A 21,063-nucleotide genomic window follows, 5' to 3' on the forward strand; every position below is an offset into this window, starting at 1 on the left:
CATTTATGTTCAGTGCATTCCATCATATGAAAGACACAACTTGGACTATCAGTGCCCTTGAGCAAGGACCAAAGCTCATTTCAACAACCTTCATCTCTCACACTTTACCTGACAGTTGTACTGCTGTCAAAGCACATGCCTGAGCTTGAACAACCACTCTTATCTTTCTTCTCAGCCTTTCAAGCTTAATTCATTGCTTGCACTTAAACTCAAACATGAACTTCTTTCAGAACTTCCATTTGAACTAAGTTTAAATGTTTTAACAGCAAAATTTTAGCAGCAAGTACATATTTTTTTCTTCAGAAAATAGTCTTTTCTATATCCCATTATTGCCAGGCCAAAAACCCACAAGTGCAGTAAGATTTAGGCTTCAAGACAGTAAGAGTAAGAGTTTACATTTATCACCAATCATCATTAATGATGAGTTTGGGTCTCAATAAACGACAATTGTAACGGCACTGGAGTTTATCAAAGAGGAACAGGATAACCTAGACACACAGATAAGTAATGAGACTTCTCTGCGTCTGACTCTTGTCTCTCCGCCATGATCACAGTGCTTATCAGTCAAGTTTCTGACTTCCTATTATCTTTCTATCATAATTCCCCATAGAGGTCAGTGAGGTAGCTAACATTAGCTCACAGTTCACTGCATACAGCCTGCGGCTCGAGAGATTTTACGACATACAGTTTTCTTTCTCATTTCCCTGGTACTTGTTTTGTTATTATTATTCTATGCTGTTAGATATCTTGCAAGTTAGTGTGTCCGTGGTCATTTAATTATGCAGTAGCTGCTGTTTGTGGTGTATTGCAACATCGTATTCAGATATTGCATTGCCTGCAGCTATACTGGAGTTTGATATGTTTTAATCTGATGGTTTTACATAACTGGGATGACAATATTCTGTGGAGCTTTGGACCCCTTATTTACCCCTTTTAGTTTAAAATGACTGAAAACTCACTCATATATATTGATATGAATACATTAATATTTGTTTTTGCAGTTACATTTCTAATATACAGTAGACTATACTTTTCAGAGAATATTTTTGAGTGTCCAAAGCCAGTTCAGCCTGCGACAGCATATTGTAAAATTGATGTAACTGCCTCATACTGCATGCTACTCTGACAGCAGTTTCCAGTATGAGGTAAATACTGCATCCTGCCTTTGTTGGTCGTATGTAGTTGACAGTATTTAATACAGCCATGGCCATCCTAAATGAACTTAAACTAAGCTTCATTATCGCTGTCTCAATCACCCACATTATTACAGTACAAAGTTTATTTTACGTTACTATTTGCGGAGATGAGATGACCTGCAGGGGCAGCATGGTGGTGCTGTGGTTAGCACTGTTACCTCACAGCAAGAAGGTCCTGGGTTCGAATCCCGGTTTGAACCCGGGGTCTTTCTGTGTGGAGTTTGCATGTTCTCCCCATGCTAGCGTGGGTTCTCTCCGGGTACTCCGGCTTCCTCCTACAATCCAAAGACATGCACATTAGGATAATTGGTAACTTTAAATTGCCCGTAGGTGTGAGTGTGAGAGTGAATGGTTGTCTGTCTGTCTGTATGTGGCCCTGCGATTGGCTGGTGACCAGTCCAGGGTGACCCCGCCTCTCGCCCGAAGTCAGCTGGGATAGGCTCCCCCCACGACCCTGACGGATAAGCGGTATAGAAAATGGATGGATGGAGATGACCTGCATGCATGAACAGCAGATGGAGATGCAGAGTGAGTCGGCTGGCTGGAATACTGAGGCACAGGAAAATACAAGCATGAGGAACAGAAACAGGAGCATAGGAAAACTTTAACTAAGAATCATTCAGGATGAGAATGATCTGACAATCACTGAGAAGAAAGCCGGGGTTGATGAACAAGCTGATGGGCAGCAGCAGAAGTTGGCTTGAGGAGGGTGCGTAATTGTCTCTCTGGATTAAAGGAGGTGCTGTACCAATAATTTCGATCAAGTCAACATTTAAAAGACTAGCATGATGTGCTTTTCTTAAGAATTAAAATACTTGGAGGTTTAGGTTAGTGTCAGGGAGGCTGCCTGAGTTAAAAGATTCACTAAGCATCTAAAAAAGGAAAGGGAGCCACTCTGAGCCAAGATTTCCTGTAAAACTCCAAGTGACAGCTGTCGGGCTCAGGACATTTCCCACTTTGTAAGGAATATGCAGCCATTTCAAGCACTTTTGCTTCCCAATTCAAGTGTGGGAAGATTGATTTTGTCACAGGAACTATTAATGCCAGCAAGGGTTGAGTGTTCAGATGAGTAAATTATCCGAGGGTCTTATTGATTTCTAGGGGATCAGTTGTCGTACCTGACTCGGTTTTGAGACTAGATGAGAAGAGCAGGTCTGATGTTGCTAACAGCTTGAAAGCTCTCATAAAAAAAATTATAAAATTTGGTCCTTGTACAAAGCAAAAGCTCATTAAGAGGAGTTCCTTCTAAGTAAATAAGTTGGGCTCCCAGATTATGTACAAAATGCAATATCTTACCATCTTTAATATGTATGTGCAAAGCTTCACAGTTGAGACTTGCAAATGTAATATCTCCCCCTTTTAGATGCTGTCGCTATATTAGGCAGTCAAAAGTTACATGGTAAGCAACCAAAAGCACATCCAACACATAAATTACAGAACACTGGAACCCCTCCAGACTCATCAAGTGAATGTTATTACATGTTGCGTACATTTCGACCACGGCATTTAAAGTGCTAACTGTGACTCACCGAGCTGGTTCTCGTGGTCAGTAACTGACTCCTACAGCCCTTTAATAATGTGGCTATTTCTGCTCACAGATCTCCACCATCTGCTTAATGCTACGCAGATGCATTAGCATCCTGTGGTTCTGGGCCTTCGGGCTCAAGTGACTGCTGAGGGTGTTTTAGTTAGAGAAGGTGACTTTTATGGCAATTGAGGGCTGTAGGTAACTTCCTCTACATCCTGCATGCCCCCTGTTGATCTTAAGTATGTGTACACCATTGCATTGTAAGTGAATATATTATTTTCCATTCAAATACCTAGCAGGAGGTCGACTTTGTTTATCTCCAAGCAGGATTTGCTTGAGGCAGCTGGGGGGCATCTGACGGATCTGGATCTGAAGGTCAGTGGCGATTTAAAATGGTGCAGCCAAGTGAAACCTAAGTAACACAATACATTGGATGTTCTTTGGACATTCTGTCCTTTCATTTTGGCAGATAATCAGGTAGATCCATGCCAACAACCTCCAATAGCAATGTGTGTGAGTTGTGAGGGCAAATTCATCCTTGCATGCAGCTTTTTAATTTTGATTTTTGTGTTTTTTTTTTCGTTTTTTTTTGTTTGTTTGCTAGTTAAGAGTGAGGAAGAGGACTTAGCGAAGCCCATCATAGGTGGACCAGGTTTCTCATCTGATTCCTCATTCAAAATCTGCAACTGCAACTGTTTAACAAATGCAAAAACGGCACCAGCTGTGTTCATTTCATCAGCCTGCATTGCCACCCTAAGCCCAGTAAAAAGTTCAAATATACCCAGCAAACGCCCGAGCTATGTCAAACATTGCTTGGTAGGTAAAAGTTTCCCTTTCTCTGTGGTCCTGAAGGAGTCTCGTCCTGTTGTACTTATTGTGAAATGTGTGCTTTGAAAGCCCCCTAAGTCTGCAACAGGGACTTTGGTCTCCACCTTAACTTGAACATTGGCGGCTACAGTTTTCCTTCCTAGAAGGCTTAAATTTTCACTGGAAGTTATGTGTGTGTGTGTGTGTGTGTGTGTGTATGTGTGTACACGCTTATGTCAATTGGCAAAAATAGGGCAAAAGGGCAGTAACATGGCCAAACATCGTAGACAGACAGACACATGATGTTTGCCCCTCCCCTACACTTTAGCCACACCCTCTTTCATAACTCATAAACCGTTTCGTTGTAGGCTCTTCATAGTTAGATGCATTTGTGTCTGTCGCTGTGGCTACTGTGAGTGTTTTTTGATGGTGACAGTGGAGGCAGACAGGAGACGCGAGAGAGGGGAATAACATGCAACAAAGGGCTGGAAACTTGTGACCATATGGCCATGTGGTACGTGCAGCTACCAAGCTGCTCCTTGAACATGTTTTCATAGAAGAAATAGAGGGAGGATGCACTCCTCCCCTGCATGTGCTATTGGCTGAAACATCAGCGATTTGGGATCCTGGTGCAACCAACTACACAGCATCTCTTTAGCATCACATTATTAATTTAAATTGGCTTGCTAAAGTGTGTATGCTGTTGCCTTCTATGTGAGACAGTGGGCTTGTCATGGCGGGTCAAAAGGGTCATGGCGATGAGAGCTTACTCTGGATGACGCACTACAGATCTGATCTATGCTTTTCTTTCTTTTTTTTTAAATTAATGAAACATTTTACATATGCAAACACGGCTTATTATCTCTTGTTGTTACATGTAAAAGAACGGGTGCAGATAAGAAGACAACAAAGGATAACTTACAACATTCAACAGATATAAACTGATAAAACAAAATAGATAAAGAGCCAGGTTTTTTTTTTTGTTAATTATATTCTTCTATAGATCTGATCTATGTTGGGAATGCTAGCTATGCTAACTGGGGCTAAAAAGAATGCTAACTTAGTTCATTTTTAAACACAGCCGATGAATTTAGCAACAGACACAAAAATAACACATATTATTAGAATTATAATTTACCAGGAGCTGAACTTCCACAGACCACTGCAATATCAGTGTCATTGTCTGCATTCTGGGTCCAGCCAGTTCTGCTCGGCATAACGATAAGTGCTTTTGTGTATTGCTTTCTAATTTATTTATATATTCTACTATTTAAGTGGTTAAACTAGTCCTATGTTAATACTCCTATGTTAACTGAGATCAGATATTTTTGGAGGAAGCAGACTTTGGCACTGCTTTAAAGGGCAAAACCAACAGTGACTGGCTATCTCGACTGCTTGGCTATCTCGACTGCTTAGCTGTCACTCTAATATCTGAGACATTTTTCGGCAGGACATGCAGCCTCTGTGACCCATACTTACTGCCAGTAAAACTTGCACTGCACAGTGGTACACATACCGCTGTCTGAAGTAGCAAAAGAACTATCATCATTGCAAATACTATCATCTATATTGCTTCAGGTCACTCACATCCTCTTGTCAAACACCCAAAATCAGAAATCAGGCAAACTCAAAATTTATTGAAAACATTTCCATCTTAAAGTACAATACTATAAATGAAAGAATACAATTAACATATAGTTCAGAGTTACATAGTTTTCTACTTACCCAGCACAGTGGAAATGGCTTTTCAGGAGTGTAATAATGCATTACAGATGTGTTGCTGGAACGGCCCTGTACGGCCTTGGCCATGGTTGATCCTTGAAAGCTGAGCTGGAAGGGTTAAAGATTCTGTGAGGTATGGCCCCTCCCTGCTCTGCTAGGTTCTTGAATGTAACAGAAGCATTGTATGTTTGCTATTCTGCCCTCTCAATGGCTGCGTGGCTGTCCCGACGTGTGCCGTGGAGGAATAGCAGTGGGCTGCTGCCGTTCCCTGCCGCCGTGGCCCGAGTCTGCTGCAGGGAGCTGAGAAACACCTCTTCTGCCCTGAGGGGTATCTCTACTTTCCAGGACAAGCCTCGGACAGCTGAAGACCTCCCACAAGTCAGCCGTTTGGAGATGATATACAGAATGACATTTCAGGGTTTCTACAACCGCATACATGAGCTACAGGTATGCCCAGCTGTAGTGCACTGACCTGTGTGGCCTCTGGAGGACATGCCACAGTGATGTACAACTATTTTAAGCTGCATGAAAAAGTCTTGCATGCTTTCTATAGGCCTATGATGCATTCCACAAACTCGTGATATAACTAACACTGATATTGATGCTGAGTTGACCTGCTGACAATTTACTGGAGGGAGCAAAGTGTGTTGTGAGTGATGCCATTTGCCCCTAGCTATGCAGCATAATAGAAAATGTCAGGCTGCTTCCAATACCTTTGTTTCCATAGTAACCTCCAGATAACAACAGCTAGTCTCAGCTGACTTTCACAAGGGAGAGGATCGTTTACCTGCTTGGTAGGATCGCTTTCTGTGAGGCATTCAGTCACACTGGCTCACGTCTGCTTATCTCCATTATCAACGTGCACAGCATTCTTTTGAAACTGATTTTAACATGTGACATGGGCAGCAGCTGAAGTTGTTGAATTTCCTCTTATCTCGTGAGATTGCTCACACAGGCTTCTCTCTTAACTCCTCTATCCTGCCTTTGGCCAATAGATCTATGAGAAGCAGCGGTACGGGAACATGTACAGAGATGGACTGAAGTCAGTGTCTGTGAACACTCCAAAGCTGCTGGAGGAAGTCATGAGGAACAGCGACAAGTTCCCAACCAGAGGTGACATGTCGTCGTGGAAAGAATATCGCGACATGAGAGGATTCGGCTATGGGCCTTTCACAGAGTAAGACTGCCAAAGATGACGTGTGTGCATCCCCGTTCCTGTCACTACTCCCCCATGTCTAAAAAATAACTGGTAAAACCTGTAATTCTTACATAAGGGATTTCCAGGGCAAAGTCCTGTCATGTGAGTGGATTGGGTTGATTATGACCCGTTACTGAGAAACAGACTGCTCGCAGACTGGATGGTTGATGTTTACAACAGTCTTTGCCTACTGGGTAGGCCATCAGGGAATAAATAAACCCAATAAATTTCTACTTAAAGTATGTATCAGTATCAGAGCTAGGCACTGGACCAGGTAGAACCCAAAAGCAGGACACAGGAAACTCTCAGACAGGTGAACACTTTAATAAGGTCAGACAGGCAAACAATACTTAAGGACGTGGGCAATGACAAAATACTTTACAAGATTCCAAAGGCTTGGCAAGATAACAATTGGCAACTTGAATGCTCGACGAGACAAGACGATCTGGCACAGGACACAGGGAGACGCAGACAATATATACACGAGGTAATGGGGACCAGGTGGAAACAATCAGGGCAGGATGGACAATCACAAAGGCGGGAAACACACAAGGGCAGGAAGTCAATAACCTGAAACGAGAGGAGAGTTTAGATTTCAAAATAAAACAGGAAATGAGAGATGAGACTAAACACAAGTGAACACAGACAACTTAACAAACACGACGAGACAACAATCAGGAGTCACCTCAGTATTGCAGGAAAACATAGATATTAAGTAAAAACTTGCAGTGCAACCATTTTAGATAAATAAGATGTGTAAGTGAAAGCGTTGTGTGACAAAAAATTCTAAACTAAACACCCACTTTGTCTCTTTTCCTGGGCTTTTGACCTTATCTCATAGTCTCATGAAAGATTTTGGCATGTGGTTGAAGGGTTAGAAAAACCTCTAAGCTCACTAAGCTCAAAGATCTCACACGTTTAGAGACCTAAAGCAGGGTTATTATTGTTTCTCACTGTGACTACTTGTGTTACCAGGGAGGGGGAGAGGTGGTTTAACCTCAGGACGATGCTGAACAAGCGCATGCTGCGTCCCAAGGACTCTGCCCAGTATGGTCGCATTATCAATGACGTCGTTACAGACTTCATCAAGAGGATGCACTACCAACGTCAGTGCAGCCCCACAGGAGATTTGGTGACCAATATGGCCAACGAGTTATACTGTTTCTCACTAGAAGGCACGTAGAGAGACAGTTAAAGCTGCACACACTCAGCCACTAGTTAAATTTTGGCTGCTTTTTTTTGTGACTTTTTGAATTTCTGTTAATAATTTTACCAATAGGTTTCTTTTCCTTGTCCTAAATCTTAACCTTTGCCACTCAGGTATTTCCTCCATACTGTTTGAGACGAGGCTTGGATGTCTGGAGAAGGAAATCCCAGCAGATACTCAAGACTTCATCAATGCCATAGTCCAGATGTTCTCCAACCACATGGCCGTGGTGATAACGCCCAAGTGGAGCCGCAGACTACTGCCCTACTGGGGGCGCTACATTGCTGGCTGGGAGGGCATCTTCAGCTTTGGTGAGCTGTGAGGAGATAAACACAGCAGAGTGACTACTAGTGTTAGCTTGGTTGTAGTGATTTGATGGTTAACTCCCCCATGCACAATACCCAGTAAAACACTGGCTATTCACACTTTGGTTTTTGTACATATTGAACGATATGTAACATGTTAATTTGTTTTGTAAAAGTTTCCAGTCTTAATGCTAATTTCAGCGTGCAGACATGAGCATGGTATAGAGGTTTTTTTTTTAAGAATAAGAACACTTTCATTTCTGCACCTATTTTAGCAAAAAAGTTGATTGACAAGAGGATGGAGGTCCTTCAGCAGTGCGTGGACAACAACCAGGATGTGGAGGGCGAATACCTAACATACCTCCTCTCAAACACTGAGATGAGCACCAAAGATGTGTACGGCAGCATTGCTGAGCTTCTATTAGCTGGCGTGGACACGGTAAATGTGACTCTACCAATCCTTATAGATAAAAAAAGATTTGTTTGTTCTTTTTTTAATGCTGATCCCCGCAGTCAAGTGTGGTTTTTATGCCAAAGCCCACGACAAAAGACATGCTGTTTGGCTCAGGTGCCTGTGGTATCTTTCCATGTACTTAAATTGTAGGGCTGTAGAATGAGAACAAGTCATCTACCCTCAAAAACCTAACGACGTTAGCTGTGCCATGACGCATTCTGAACACATCTCTGCATATGCATTTGAGATATATATTTGTATAGGTGTGCATCTCTCTGCCTGTTTACATAATGGTATGTCTTTGTTCTCAAGACCTCCAATACCATGTCATGGACTTTGTACCTGCTGTCCAGGCACCCTGAAATCCAGGACAGACTTTATAAAGAAGTGTCCACCTCAGTACCAGCAGACCATATACCTTCTGCTGTGGAGGTCACTCAGATGCCATATTTAAAGGCTGTTATCAAGGAAACACTGAGGTGAGACTCATCAGAGATGTTATGTGTTAAAACGATGTTCAGTCTCCACACAAGCCAACATGTAAAATAATGTAAAATATGGGTCCACTTTTTAATCATACAATTTCAAACTTTGTCTTTTCATGAGTCAGCAGCAACAACCATTCTAAACTAAACAAAAGGAACTAATTGATTCTTGTTTTGCAGGATGTACCCTGTGGTCCCTATGAATGCAAGAGTCATGACAGAAAAGGATGTTACTATTGGTGGATATCAATTTTCAAAGAATGTGGGTCTGCTTCTTTTACCATAATTAAACTTCTTGTTTTTGTATGTACTTGTGCTATACCAGAAAAAAATCCCAGAGAAATCCCAGTAATGTTCCAGTCTATAATTCCCTAACTATGCTTTGTATTACTATTACTACTACTTACAATACTATCAAGAGTAGGTGCAAAAACTGTAAATGAACTGAAAAAAAGTACATTAGACTAGGATTTCATGTTTGAATTTCAATATGTTATCTGTCGATTGTTGTTCCTCCAGACCTCTTTCTTGCTTTGCAACTATGCCATCAGTCACGATGAAGACACCTTCTTAGATCCATACACGTTTGACCCGGAGAGGTGGCTCCGAGATGGTCGTGAGAGACCACACCCCTTTGGTTCCATCCCATTTGGCTTTGGAGTGCGAAGCTGTGTCGGTCGACGAATTGCTGAGCTCGAGATGTACTTGGTTCTGTTTCGGGTAAGTGAAAAGTGGGGAAAAAAACCCATGTGACATCGACTGATTTGCAGCATGTTAATGAGCAATGAGCAAAGAGCTTAAATGCTTATGTAGAGGTGTGGGGAACTGCTGAATTGGGTGATAATTCTCGGCTGGATCACCACCAGCAGTGACCCCTGTCATATTATGAATTTATTCACATTTAAATCATTTTTTACATGGTTATATTGATTAGTGCAGCTTTTAAGTTAAAAGAACATGTTCTTTTCTGCCTGCAACACATGAGCAAATGAGTCAAAGAAAAAAAAGCTCACCGAAAATTATCCTGGCAACAAATTTCTGTGTAATTAATCCATGAGAAGGCCCGTGTGTTGACATGACCTCATTCTGTCAGGTTTAACAAAACCTCAGTAACTATGTTTTTCTTTTTTCTCCAGCTAATCAGACTGTTTGAAATTAAACCAGACCCCTCAATTGGAGAGCTGAAATGCATCTGCCGCTCTGTTCTGGTACCAGCCCAACCATTAAACCTACACTTGGTGCACAGAGGATGTGAAAACGCAGCTTGATTTGCTTTTGCAAATACAACATGTCAGATGTTTCACCTAGTACAGCGCAATAAAGCCTTAGATCTTTCGTATTCAATGTCAAATCCATTGCTTTGATTTAATTGCATTGCCATTGCAATTAAATCAATGATTTAATGAATAGCTTGATTTGGTTTTGCAGATGGGTTTGAATACAAATGCTGCATATGAATGAAATACTTGTTTATATATGGTTTTTGTATCAGTATTTGATGTATTAAGAGAGTGAGACAATAGCAGGAAGTGTGAAGCTTATATGTATTTTCTTTTAAAAATGCTGTTTAAATAAAAAAACAAAACAGGAGAACAGTGTTTAAATCCTGTGTGAATATATAATACTTTATTTGTAAACTTGGTTAACTTTAATATTTCTTTCATTATTATTATCAGGTTTCAGTTGCAGGTTAGGGCACCAAAGCTACCTATGCTGTAGGTTTGGGAAGAGATAATGGTTATAGATCTTCTTTCAAACATCCCTTAGGGTGTAAACAGCCACATTGGCTATTTACACGCTAGGGCAAATAGTGTTGATAACTGCAAATAGCATCTGCCAAAAAAAGTTGCTTGCCAGTCAATATTTTGAAGAACCACTGAGCACTTTTGGAATGCTAACAGTATCATATTAAGACCGAGCAAGATGCATAGATACATACGTCATACTTTGCTATGAGATGAGAAATTAGATGATTGTGCCACTTGTGCCCGCTGGCCCCCACCCTCCGGCCCTCCCCAGATGTCAAAAACACAATGCAATCCGGCCCGCGAAATATTTTTTAGTTTAATTTAGTTTAAATGATGCTTAAACCATTGTACACTACCTGTTCATATCAAATTATGAATTATAAATAATCAAAAAATAAATAAATCATTCTACAATAACGTATGTTGACAAGGTAGCAAAAGTCAAAGGGCAAAGGTGGTGCTCAGGTCCTCACAGGTTCTCCATGACGGAGAGCAGGTGGCGCCAATGCGTCACTGTTTGACTGTGAGCCGTAAAAGTGTCGCTGTCCAAGGCAAAAAGAAAAGTGGCTGAAGAACACAGACAGTTTCAAGAAAGATGGACATTTCAGTGTTTATTTGTGGAGTTCAGTGGACACGCAGCCTGCGTGATATGCAAGGAAAAAGTCGCAGTTTTAAAGGAATATAAGCTCAAGCTGCATCACTGGACTACACACGGAGATCAACATGAGAAGTAGCAGGGAGAGGAGAGCACACAGCAGGCCACAGCTGCAGAGACAGGAGTCCTCTCTCTGTAGAGACAGGAGTCCTCTCTGCAGAGACAGGAGTCCTCTCTGCAGAGACAGGAGTCCTGTCTCTGCAGAGAGGACTCCTGTCTCCTGTCTCTGCAGAGAGGACTCCTGTCTCTGCAGAGAGAGGACTCCTGTTTCTGCAGAGAGGACTCCTGTCTCTGCAGAGAGGACTCCTGTTTCTGCAGAGAGAGGACTCCTGTCTCTGCAGAGAGGACTCCTGTCTCTGCAGAGAGGACTCCTGTCTCTACAGAGAGAGGACTCCTGTCTCTGCAGAGCCGAAGAGGAGTTGGAAGTTCAGTGACATGGTGAGTGAATGAATTGCCAAAATGCAGGGAAACCCTCCACCGAAGGACAGTTACTGAAGGATTGCATGCTGCAAGTTACCAATATTTTGTGTCCAGTGTCTTCCTCTTTCAGCAAACACCGTCTGTGGCTGTGTTCACTTTGTTGCTGGAGAGTGAAGCTTTGTTAGATTATTTTAATTAAGTTGTTTGAGTTTAAAAAAAAAAAGCAAGAACAAAAGACCTGTACTAGAAGTTGAAAACAACTGTTTGGAAAATGTATCTAAACTGCAGTTTACATTTTGTTTTGTTTGAAATGACAAATTAAATATTGAACTTGAATTTTGTAGTGGCCCTCCTGTAAGATAACAACGCTGTCAGTGGCCCCGAGCCAATTTGAGTTTGAGTACCCCTGATTTAGATGATTAGAAATGAAATGAAACTTAACTATAAAACGGTCTTTTTAGTTCAATATCTTGGGAGTTAAATAATATTTATCAGTATTTCGCTGCCTCCACACCTTGTACCTGACTTCAGTTATAAAAAAAGTTGGCACTGTATTTCATGGTATGATAATCATGGTGTATGTGTGAACTCAAATTGAATCAACTACACTCTGCCTTGTTTCTGTTCCTCTCCTAGCAAATCCAATACTCCAAATGTCAGCTTGGCATTAAGTACATTTTCATGCTGTGTACCACTTTCAGGGCCCTGTAATACATGCTGGCACAGAGCCATCCTTAACATGATCCTCTCCAGCATATCCTGGATAGATGATGTGTTTGGTCATGTGTGTATACTTGTATCCGTCTGTCCGCCATTAATCACGCACACCACCGGACTGATCAGCCTAATGTTGTTTGTGAATATACATATTAATATTTCTCTTAACTAGTCAGTAGCAGCTGCAAGTCTTCAACTGCTGCTTCAGTTTGCCATCACAGAGCAAAAGGCCTTTCCGGCAGTCAGCTGAGCTGAAAACAAGCCTTACCTCGTCTGTTCGGGCCCCATTTTGACCCTTGTCGTGGCTCAAGAAAAGTTTGGTCTCATCAGTAAAATCAATATTAAAAGTTGCATTAGTTGTTCCAAACGTTTGACGTACAGAAAAAGCAGTGTCTAGTCGGGGCTCCGTGTCAGTTCCAGATGACACGGTTTCATTCAAATAACTGTTCAGGCTCAGAGACAGGGAGCTGCCCAGTGTTTCCAAAAAGGACTAGAGAAAATTCTACAAGATGAAAGCTGGTTTGATGCTGGTTTTCTTTCCTCTTTCCTCTCCAGTTAATCATGTTACCACCTCCGGAGACTGGGAACCACATTACTAAAATGTATAAAGTAGCTACAACAGTAAAATGCTGCTTAAGCCACAGTGCAGAGGTGTTAGGCAAACAAGACACACACAGATCAGTCAGAAGGATTTTTACTTGTAGTGGATTACTTTAGAATTATTATAATGTTCCTTTTACTTAAGTTCTAGAGGTGGAAAAAAAATAGTTTTATTGCAAATTGTTTGTCCAAGTAGAACATTGTTGCTGTTGCTTCTGACTACTATTTGACAAACCGCCCAGCAGGGGGCGGCATACTGTCATGAAAAGAGCAGAGGCCTTGAACTTCACCCCTGCTTCTGCTGTGCAGAGACTGATCCCAGACCAGTAGTGCTGGTGAATCAGCTGGAACTGCACTGTTCCCGACCACATGTGGACTCTTTCGGACCGAATGGACGAGCCAGCTGATGTGAAACCTCACGAGAAACCAGCTCATTTCTATGACACTGTTTGACCAACACATTGAAATCAAGCAGATTTTTTTTTTCACGTTGGGGGAGGGTGAGAGAGAGAGGGGCGGGGGGGGGGGGGGGGGGGGGGGGGGTTGTTGTTAAAATGTTTGCACACGTGCAGGCTATTAAATAATCAAGCTCCTCTAGAGTTGAGTGACAGGCTCAAACCACCAATCACGAAACACAAACGGAAAGGTGTGTGTGTGTCAGTGTGTTTTAGAGCAAGGAAGAGGTGTGTGTGTGTGTGATAGAGAGACAGAGAGAGAGAGAGAGAGAGAGAGAGAGGCTGCAAGGTACCTGTTTGTGTTCCCCCACGGTGGGAAGTCACTTCGCCTCAGTGTGGCTGTCAGTGCGCACACGGCGCGGCCGAAAACAAGTGACGCAAACAGGTCGGAACTCCTCTTAAATCTAAATCTCTACTTTTGGAGGGCGCAGTGATGGCGGGCCGACGGCGCACATGTGTCGCCTGTTTGAGCGGAACAAAGTGTCAGTGAGGACCCGCGGCAGAGGCGTGACAGAGAGGGAGGGGGGGACACACCGAGCGGGAGAGCCTTTGGATGGGTCTGGACGTGTGCGCTCTGGCTCTGCTCGGATGGGATGCACGGTGAGCTTCATCTGCTGTGAAGACGACTTTCTGCAAATGCCCGTTTACCATCATGAGGAGGAGAAGAAAGAGGGTCTGACCAAGGTAAGAAGTGCTGGCGGGTGGCAAATGTGGGTCAGAACAGGATGGAGTTGGTGCAGACTGGACTTTGTTTGTTAAGGATGTTTTCACTGCAGATTTCAGATGTTTATTTGCATAATCACGCATGCTTTATAACCCACTGACTGTCTTTGAGATAAGATTGGCCGACCTTTGCTTCCACTTGACAAACTGAACATGAAGTGTACTGAGGGAAGGGGAAAGTCCTCTAAAGGCACTTCCAGACTGCCAAAAGCACACATGAGCATACTTTACGCCAGAATATAGCCAGAGCCAGTTACATTAGTCAGACAGAGCTTGCGCACAGCCGATCCAGGTGAACAGGAGCCCTGTTTGAATGCCTAATTTTCCATTAGGCATTCAAACAGAGCTCCTGTGGGTGGATGAAGTAAACCATTCACTCTAATGACTGAAAAGTCCAAGTTCAGGCATGCGTGCGCTCCATGACAAAAAGTCCTGGGATCATCACTGGTGATCCTACCTATACTGATGGAGTGGGAATAATTAACGGTTTCTCCCTCTTACCCTCTGCTGGTGTTGCTCTACTAATTTGTGCACTGTGGAATGTGGTCAGTGGCCTGTGACCTGCACTGATTTCCCACCTCTGTCAGAGCCAAAAGCTCCCTTCACCCAGCAGACCAGTTAGGGTAGATTTATTTCTTGTGACAGTCACACGATGTGATGAAAAAAGGCTTCCAAGCTCTGCATGTAGATAAACACCCCTCCTCGACTCCTCAACACCTTATTATCACAGAAAAATCAACGCTAGAAAGTGTTCCGTGTGTGTGGACGTGACATCTTGAAAGTGTCATGCTGCCAAAGCGATGAGGTTTGCTTGATGACACTTATTTGGAGTTGAGAAATTCAGGACTTTTTAAGAATTCCCAGAGCTAATGAGGCATTAGGCTGGTGGTTCAAAAAGAACTGACAGAGTGAGTAGTTCAGATTTCATCAGATATGCAGTGGAATGGACATTAAAGGACGTCTTTCTCAGAAATACTTGCGTTGCTCGTGCACTGAAGTTATTTTTTTAACGTCCCTTTTTTAATTTGATCAAGAGAGCTGCTCACTAAAACCACGGTCCCACGCTATCCTCTTGTCACATGTCTTTCTGTGCACTTCCAGTCCTGTGCGCCTGTAGCCTGTCGTTTCCTGTAGTTCTCTGTGCGATGTACCCCTGCAGCTCTGTCACATAAGCTCAAGTGCCCCTCCATCAACACCCCTCATCTCGCTCCAAATGTGCTCATTTGAACTGATTTCCAGGCGGAAGTTAATTAACACCGTTAATCACATCAGAGGGGAGACCCTGTGATCTTGGACCTGTGGACGTTTAGGCTTGGTCTCTCACCGTCTTTTTCCCAGGTGCTTTGGTCAAGTTTAAATAATCCACAGGTACATACGGTACATCAGTCAGTATAATTCCTTTTGCTTCTGGGAAGTTACTGGAGAGGCTCTTCTAGGTGTTGTGGATTTGCTGTTCCCAGATATGCTGACTTGTCTGGTGGCACTGACAAACATCACGGCGCTGAGGCGTGCGGGGCTGTGGGCACACGGAAAGCTGTGAGGAATGAATTCCCCCGGCTCTGCCAGCAGAGCTGTGGTTGAAGTAATGAAGTGGTGCTAAAGTGTTGAAAACAGTCACCCAAGTGAAGTGAGGAGTGTAAACAACCAGCGTTCCCTCGTGAGTTGAAAGAAACATGTTAGAAGGTGCTTGAAAGCTGGTCATTGTTGTTCTGTCAGACCTGACTGCAGAGAGAGAGACTCCCTAAGCACTGCTAATGCTGACTGGATTTATGTTGTGTGTTGTGTGTGTGTGTGGAATGCCTCTTGTGCTGGATGTGTTTTTTTGCATACCATTTGCTCTCTTTTTTTTTTTTTTTCCATGCTGATGTTTCTGTCGGCGGTGTGCTCAGGTGCAGAGAAGTCGCTTCCTGTTGTAATTGCTCCTCGTGCGCGTGCGACGCTTGCGGTTTGTGTCCTAGATGAAGGGGGAGCGTCAGGCCGCTCCTGTCAGCAGCGCTCAGGGAGGCCCATCGCGCAGACCTTTTGATGGGCGATAACAATCAGCCAGAAAGTAAAACCCTCATGTAAAACCAAAGTACACAACCAAGACTTTGAACCACATGAGGGGCTCTTGAATAAGGTTCAGGAGGAATGTGCGCTGTGCTTTTTGGAATCTAGGGGTTGTTGTATATCGGCAGTGCGTGGGCTGACGGGACAGTCGACAGAAGAGCAGAACACAATCTGACTGCAAAGACATGTCTGTTAAATCAAGATGATGCATTGTACGGTCTGCACCCCAGGCTTGTGTTCTCATTGGAGAATACAACCCTTTTAAAGAAACCCAACCAATGGATTTAGCCGTTTTATCTTTACATGATGATTTTTAATTGTAAGTAAAATGTTCTGATTGGATTCTTCATTGAACTCGAACCTTCAGTGCTAGAAATGGCACTTCATAATGTGACGATGCTGTTAGTTCTGCCATTCCCACTGAGTGGAAACCTGACATCAGTTTTTAGACATGTTCACTTCATTGTTTTGGATCCCTCCCTCCGTATGATCAAATCTCAAAAGCTTGTGCTAACCATTACCATATAAAACCTTAGGCAGCCACTCCCAGCACATTAGCTCAGAATAGCTGACAATGTTCCCAGTGTCAAGTGATGAGTTGCTGATGTAAAAATGTAGCTGGTGAAACACAATCTAGAAGTCTTGTCTATATGCAACCACTTGTGTTTAAAATCAGAACACGTCCTAGGAGTTGGCAGACCAACACCAGAGATAAATTAAGAGTGGATGTGACTTGTCAGTCTACACTATGATAGCGGCTCGGAGAGACTGTACCAAGACCTCAGGAAGTTCACTGGACTTTGAATCAAGTCTTACATAGCGGCCAAACTAATTTTCCAACCACAATGTCTGTCGCGTGATGCCATTTGGCCGAAAAAGAGGCGGCTGTGGAACAGTGGATACGTTTTGAGCATCACAACCCCTGCAAAAGGACTTGTTTCACTGTCAGAATTTGATCGATTCGGTCTGATAACATTTGGAAAGTCAAGAAGAGTTAATCATTTTATCCCCATTCAAGACAGAGGAGGGCTATAATCTGAAGTTAGCCGTCTATAGACATGTCGGATACGCACAGCTTGACAGGCGTAGCAACAGTAACTAAGGTGGGCGGGACTTAGTGAGTGTTCGATTGACAGGCAGACATTACCATCCCCAGAGCCAATGCTGCCAGCAAGGCTAAACGTATACAAGGTGGGGTCCACAGTCTGCATGCTTGCACATATATACTCCATGTGCTTTATTGGCATGAAAGTAGATACATGTTGAACAATGTCTATCTTAAGATAGCACTGACAGATGGTGGCATGTATTGAATATAAAGCAGAGTTTGGCTGTATGGCTCATGCATTTACAATATAAATAATGTTGCTTAATCCAAATGTGCAGTGTGTTTTTCACAGCCTGCATTTCTTCAGGATTTGTCCCCGCTTTCAGCTTCTGATCAGTGAGCCGCTACTAAACTTTTAGCTTCCTTTTGGGGCCAGAAAACACTCTGATTAATCTAATCTTTTGTGGACATGACACGGTAAATATAGACTTCTAAGATGAATTCAAAGCTTTCATTCCTCTCTTTTGAATGCTCAGTGATTTCAGTGTTCAATTCTTTACTGCATGTTTTTGCTTGTAGTGTTTGTGTGTGCACCCCTGGGGTGTATCTACACTCTTCTGGCCAATATACTGTTTTTCATATCTCACTTCTGTGAAGCACACTTTGATTAATCACACAATCAAATATGGGCTCTGGGCTTTCTCTCTTTTTTTAAAAATTATTCATAGACAAATTAGCACATAAGAGAACAGGCTCAGTTGTTAGCGTGCCTTAATGTAAACTACACGGTAAAGTGGTGTAAGTGTTAATTAGAATGAGACATGAAAGATGTTTTAAATCATTCTTATGTTTAGGCCCATATAAAAGCTGTACACAAGAAATGGGCTACGATTATCTTCAGTGTTACGGATGGACATGATGGTAACTAAAACAACTATTTTAAAGCAATATGAAGTGGGTTGCCCTCAGTGGGTTTCAAGTAACGAGCAGACCAAACTGTCAGCATAAGTAACACCGCCGACCATCCCTCCTTAAGAAACTAATCCTCATTTCGGTTTGATGCCTGTCAAGTCCAGCTCTCTATCTGCCCCGTTTCTGAATTCCCACCAAAGTGTCAGACGGCAGGCGGGGGCTTTCCTTGGATTTGAAGATTTACGATAAAGGTATGCGCTGAAGTTACCTGCTGCCCCATATTGCATTCCAGTAGATGCTTTAGCTGTGGGGAAACAGTGTGTCCTCTGTGCTGCGTCTCTGGGGAGGCCTATCATTTCACTCCTACCTGCCGGCACTGACCTGCACATGGGCCTCAGAACAAGACCCTCTCTGTGTGTCCCTCTGTGGAAAGGTGCCCAGTGTGTGCTTGACCCGGCAGAGGGTTGTGATGCCTCAGCAAGGTTAACCCCTGTCATTTTACCTTTTAATGCCCATGCACACAGGAATTTAACCTCTTGTGGGCATTTCTGCATTTTCTTTCCAAGTAGGAAGCGTTTTTAAATGGACCTCTTCTTCACGTGACAGTCTGGGCAGAATATGCTGCGTTGTATTTGTAGTTTCTGTTAACCTGCATCTGTCTCACATGCTGCTCCCAGCTCTAACCAGCAAATACCATTATGATCTTAGATTACTAATATACCATTCAAATTTAATGCGAGAGAGAAAGTCATCACAGTCAGTTTATTTGTGCAAATGTGGAGTGACATTTCCAGTGCGTAGATTGTTCCATACAGCATCAGAACACTCAAAGCTGTCCAGGAATGTAGATATGTGTGTTAAATTCTTCAGCTTGAGCCAACAGTCAGCGTGGAATGAACCTTTTCATCCACTGTGGAAGTCAACGCCTTCACTTTCAATGCTCCGTGGTCAAATGAATGTGTGAATCGGATGAGCGGATATTTCTTTTCCAAACAGGCTTTCAAGACATTACTGATTCAGTGATGCGTAACGTTGCCCACAAAGCCTGTGGAACAAGAAGATAATGGGATACAAAAGGCGTTCATTGAGCTTCTTAAAGTGTCTTTAATGCACTTGGCAATGCACAGTGGATAGAATGACAGTCGCAATGATAGATTAAGGCAGAGGGCAACTGTATTTTCCCCCAGAGTCATGGTTGTGTGCCCCTTTTCTTGGAATGTAAAGCAAAGGCCTAACCTCCACCTCTGTGCCTCAGACCTTGTGGCATCAGTGCAACATAATACACTTGGTTTAGCCCTATACCATCCGGCCTCCATGGCTTTGTAACCCCCTGAATGTGGCCTTTATGCTGCAGTTTTGTTGATATTGCTCAATGTGTGGGGGGATTTTCTTGTCTTCTCCCTAATACTTGGCAAGGCAAAGTGGCATTCGCTCTTGGCAACATCGAAATCCCACAAAGTCTCACTCTGGGGGCCTTTGTAGCCATTCACAACACTTCCGAGTGATGGACAGGGAGCTGGGCTCTCCCAGGTCGCATCCCTTTCTCCTCAAAATGTGTCTTTTGTTGATATTTGTGGCTAGTCTCTTTTCCCGGGGTCTTTTCACCAAGGTCGGATGCCATAGGGCTCCAAGGGTAATTACTTTGACAGTGGAGCAGAAGTTAGGCTGGGCTAGCCAGGTCGCCCAATCATGTTTTCATCATCGAGAGAATGTTTTTCTTTGCGGACGTAATAAATCCCCCCTTTGACATGCTGCATTTACTCTGAATACACACAGGAAGAAAGAACCCAGATTTTCTTTCTCTTTTTTGTTTTGCACCAATGCTTGTAACAAGCTGAGGCAGATCATTGTTGCTAGTTTGCCCTCGCTGGTTTTTAAAAGGATAGGTTTGCACACTTGGACATTCCACTGTGGAGGAATTTCATAGGTATTTGCACTGGAATGTGGTTTCTCACTGGACTGGGAGGGAAAATATAATGTGCATTATGAAATGTAACCATAAAGTGTCTAATGAACATATAAACTGTCACTGATTGTGTAAAAGATAAATGATAAAATAATGGGATCCCTGGATCATAATCGGAAGACTGGATCGGAAGAGTAATCTTTGGGCAGTGGAGATGCATTGTGAACACATTAATGTACTTCTGTATTAATGTTTTTGAAGAAACGTATCTCTTTTCATGTATGATCTGTGTCTCCAGTGTCTTAAAGATAATACAGGGGACACAACAGTTGATTGTTCTGTAGAGAAAGTTTGTCATGCTGTTATTATTAGTAGAGGGGGAGAAGAAACTCAATAGCCCTCCATTTAAAAAAAACAGCACATGTTCCCGTCCTGATCCCTGTTAATGAGAGCGGGTGTGTTCCACCCTATGCGCCAGGCTAAGGAATCTTTAATTAAATCACACTCTTGCACCCGATGCTACACATGTGTTGCACGCGCCTGAAATCCTACTCAAGCACCAGCAGAGTGCCACACATTTATATCGTATAGATACACAGGCTGGGAGTTTATTTATGGCACCCCCAGGCCTGCGTTCACACTAGAGCTGAAAATATACATATCCTATTTTTCTCTCACGTGTGTAAAGGTGATAAAATGATATCGAATAGGAGATGGTGGGAATTTGTCTACAGATTTAGTTATGTCTTTTTATACTTGGGTGGCTATTCCTGTAATATCTCTGGTAGTATCCATCCATTGCAGGCAATGGTGTAATGTCCATGTGTGAAGGGATCCTTTCCTAAGATGATTTCAGTGAAAGTGATGGGGCAAAAAAATCCCACCTCCTCATTCGTCACAAGTATAATGAGTGTGCGAAGCGAACAGG

The 21,063-nt window shown here is 42.9% G+C and overlaps 2 protein-coding genes across 5 annotated transcripts in view; both read left to right on the plus strand.

The window, feature by feature from the left end:
• The first annotated feature begins 5,460 nt into the window (after positions 1–5,460).
• cyp27a1.1 (cytochrome P450, family 27, subfamily A, polypeptide 1.1) lies at positions 5,461–10,317 on the plus strand. Its single transcript, XM_070837963.1, has 9 exons — positions 5,461–5,700; positions 6,249–6,430; positions 7,427–7,626; positions 7,772–7,969; positions 8,239–8,402; positions 8,730–8,896; positions 9,083–9,164; positions 9,422–9,622; positions 10,039–10,317. Exons 1-9 carry the CDS (start codon positions 5,461–5,463, stop codon positions 10,168–10,170), a joined length of 1,566 nt encoding a protein of 521 aa, XP_070694064.1. The 3' UTR covers positions 10,171–10,317.
• A 3,738-nt stretch (positions 10,318–14,055) lies between these two features.
• tns1b (tensin 1b) overlaps positions 14,056–21,063 on the plus strand; it is a 147,887-nt gene continuing 140,879 nt past the window's right edge. For all 4 annotated transcript variants that reach the window (XM_070838545.1, XM_070838548.1, XM_070838549.1 and 1 more), the window contains exon 1: positions 14,056–14,181. In XM_070838545.1, coding sequence (XP_070694646.1) covers positions 14,086–14,181 — 96 coding nt within the window. In that variant the 5' untranslated portion in view covers positions 14,056–14,085. The remainder of the gene's footprint in view (positions 14,182–21,063) is intronic.

This window comes from Pempheris klunzingeri, chromosome 10 (genome assembly GCF_042242105.1).
Source record: "Pempheris klunzingeri isolate RE-2024b chromosome 10, fPemKlu1.hap1, whole genome shotgun sequence".
Lineage (NCBI taxonomy): Eukaryota > Metazoa > Chordata > Actinopteri > Acropomatiformes > Pempheridae > Pempheris > Pempheris klunzingeri.

Excerpts from the sequence above, each read along its gene's own strand:
- cyp27a1.1 (XM_070837963.1), top strand. The coding sequence starts at position 5,461 with ATGGCTGCGTGGCTGTCCCGACGTGTGCCGTGGAGGAATAGCAGTGGG. Across the intron at positions 8,403-8,729 it reads TATTAGCTGGCGTGGACACG|ACCTCCAATACCATGTCATG; the intron begins GTAAATGTGACT and ends TTTGTTCTCAAG. Across the intron at positions 9,165-9,421 it reads GATATCAATTTTCAAAGAAT|ACCTCTTTCTTGCTTTGCAA; the intron begins GTGGGTCTGCTT and ends TTGTTCCTCCAG.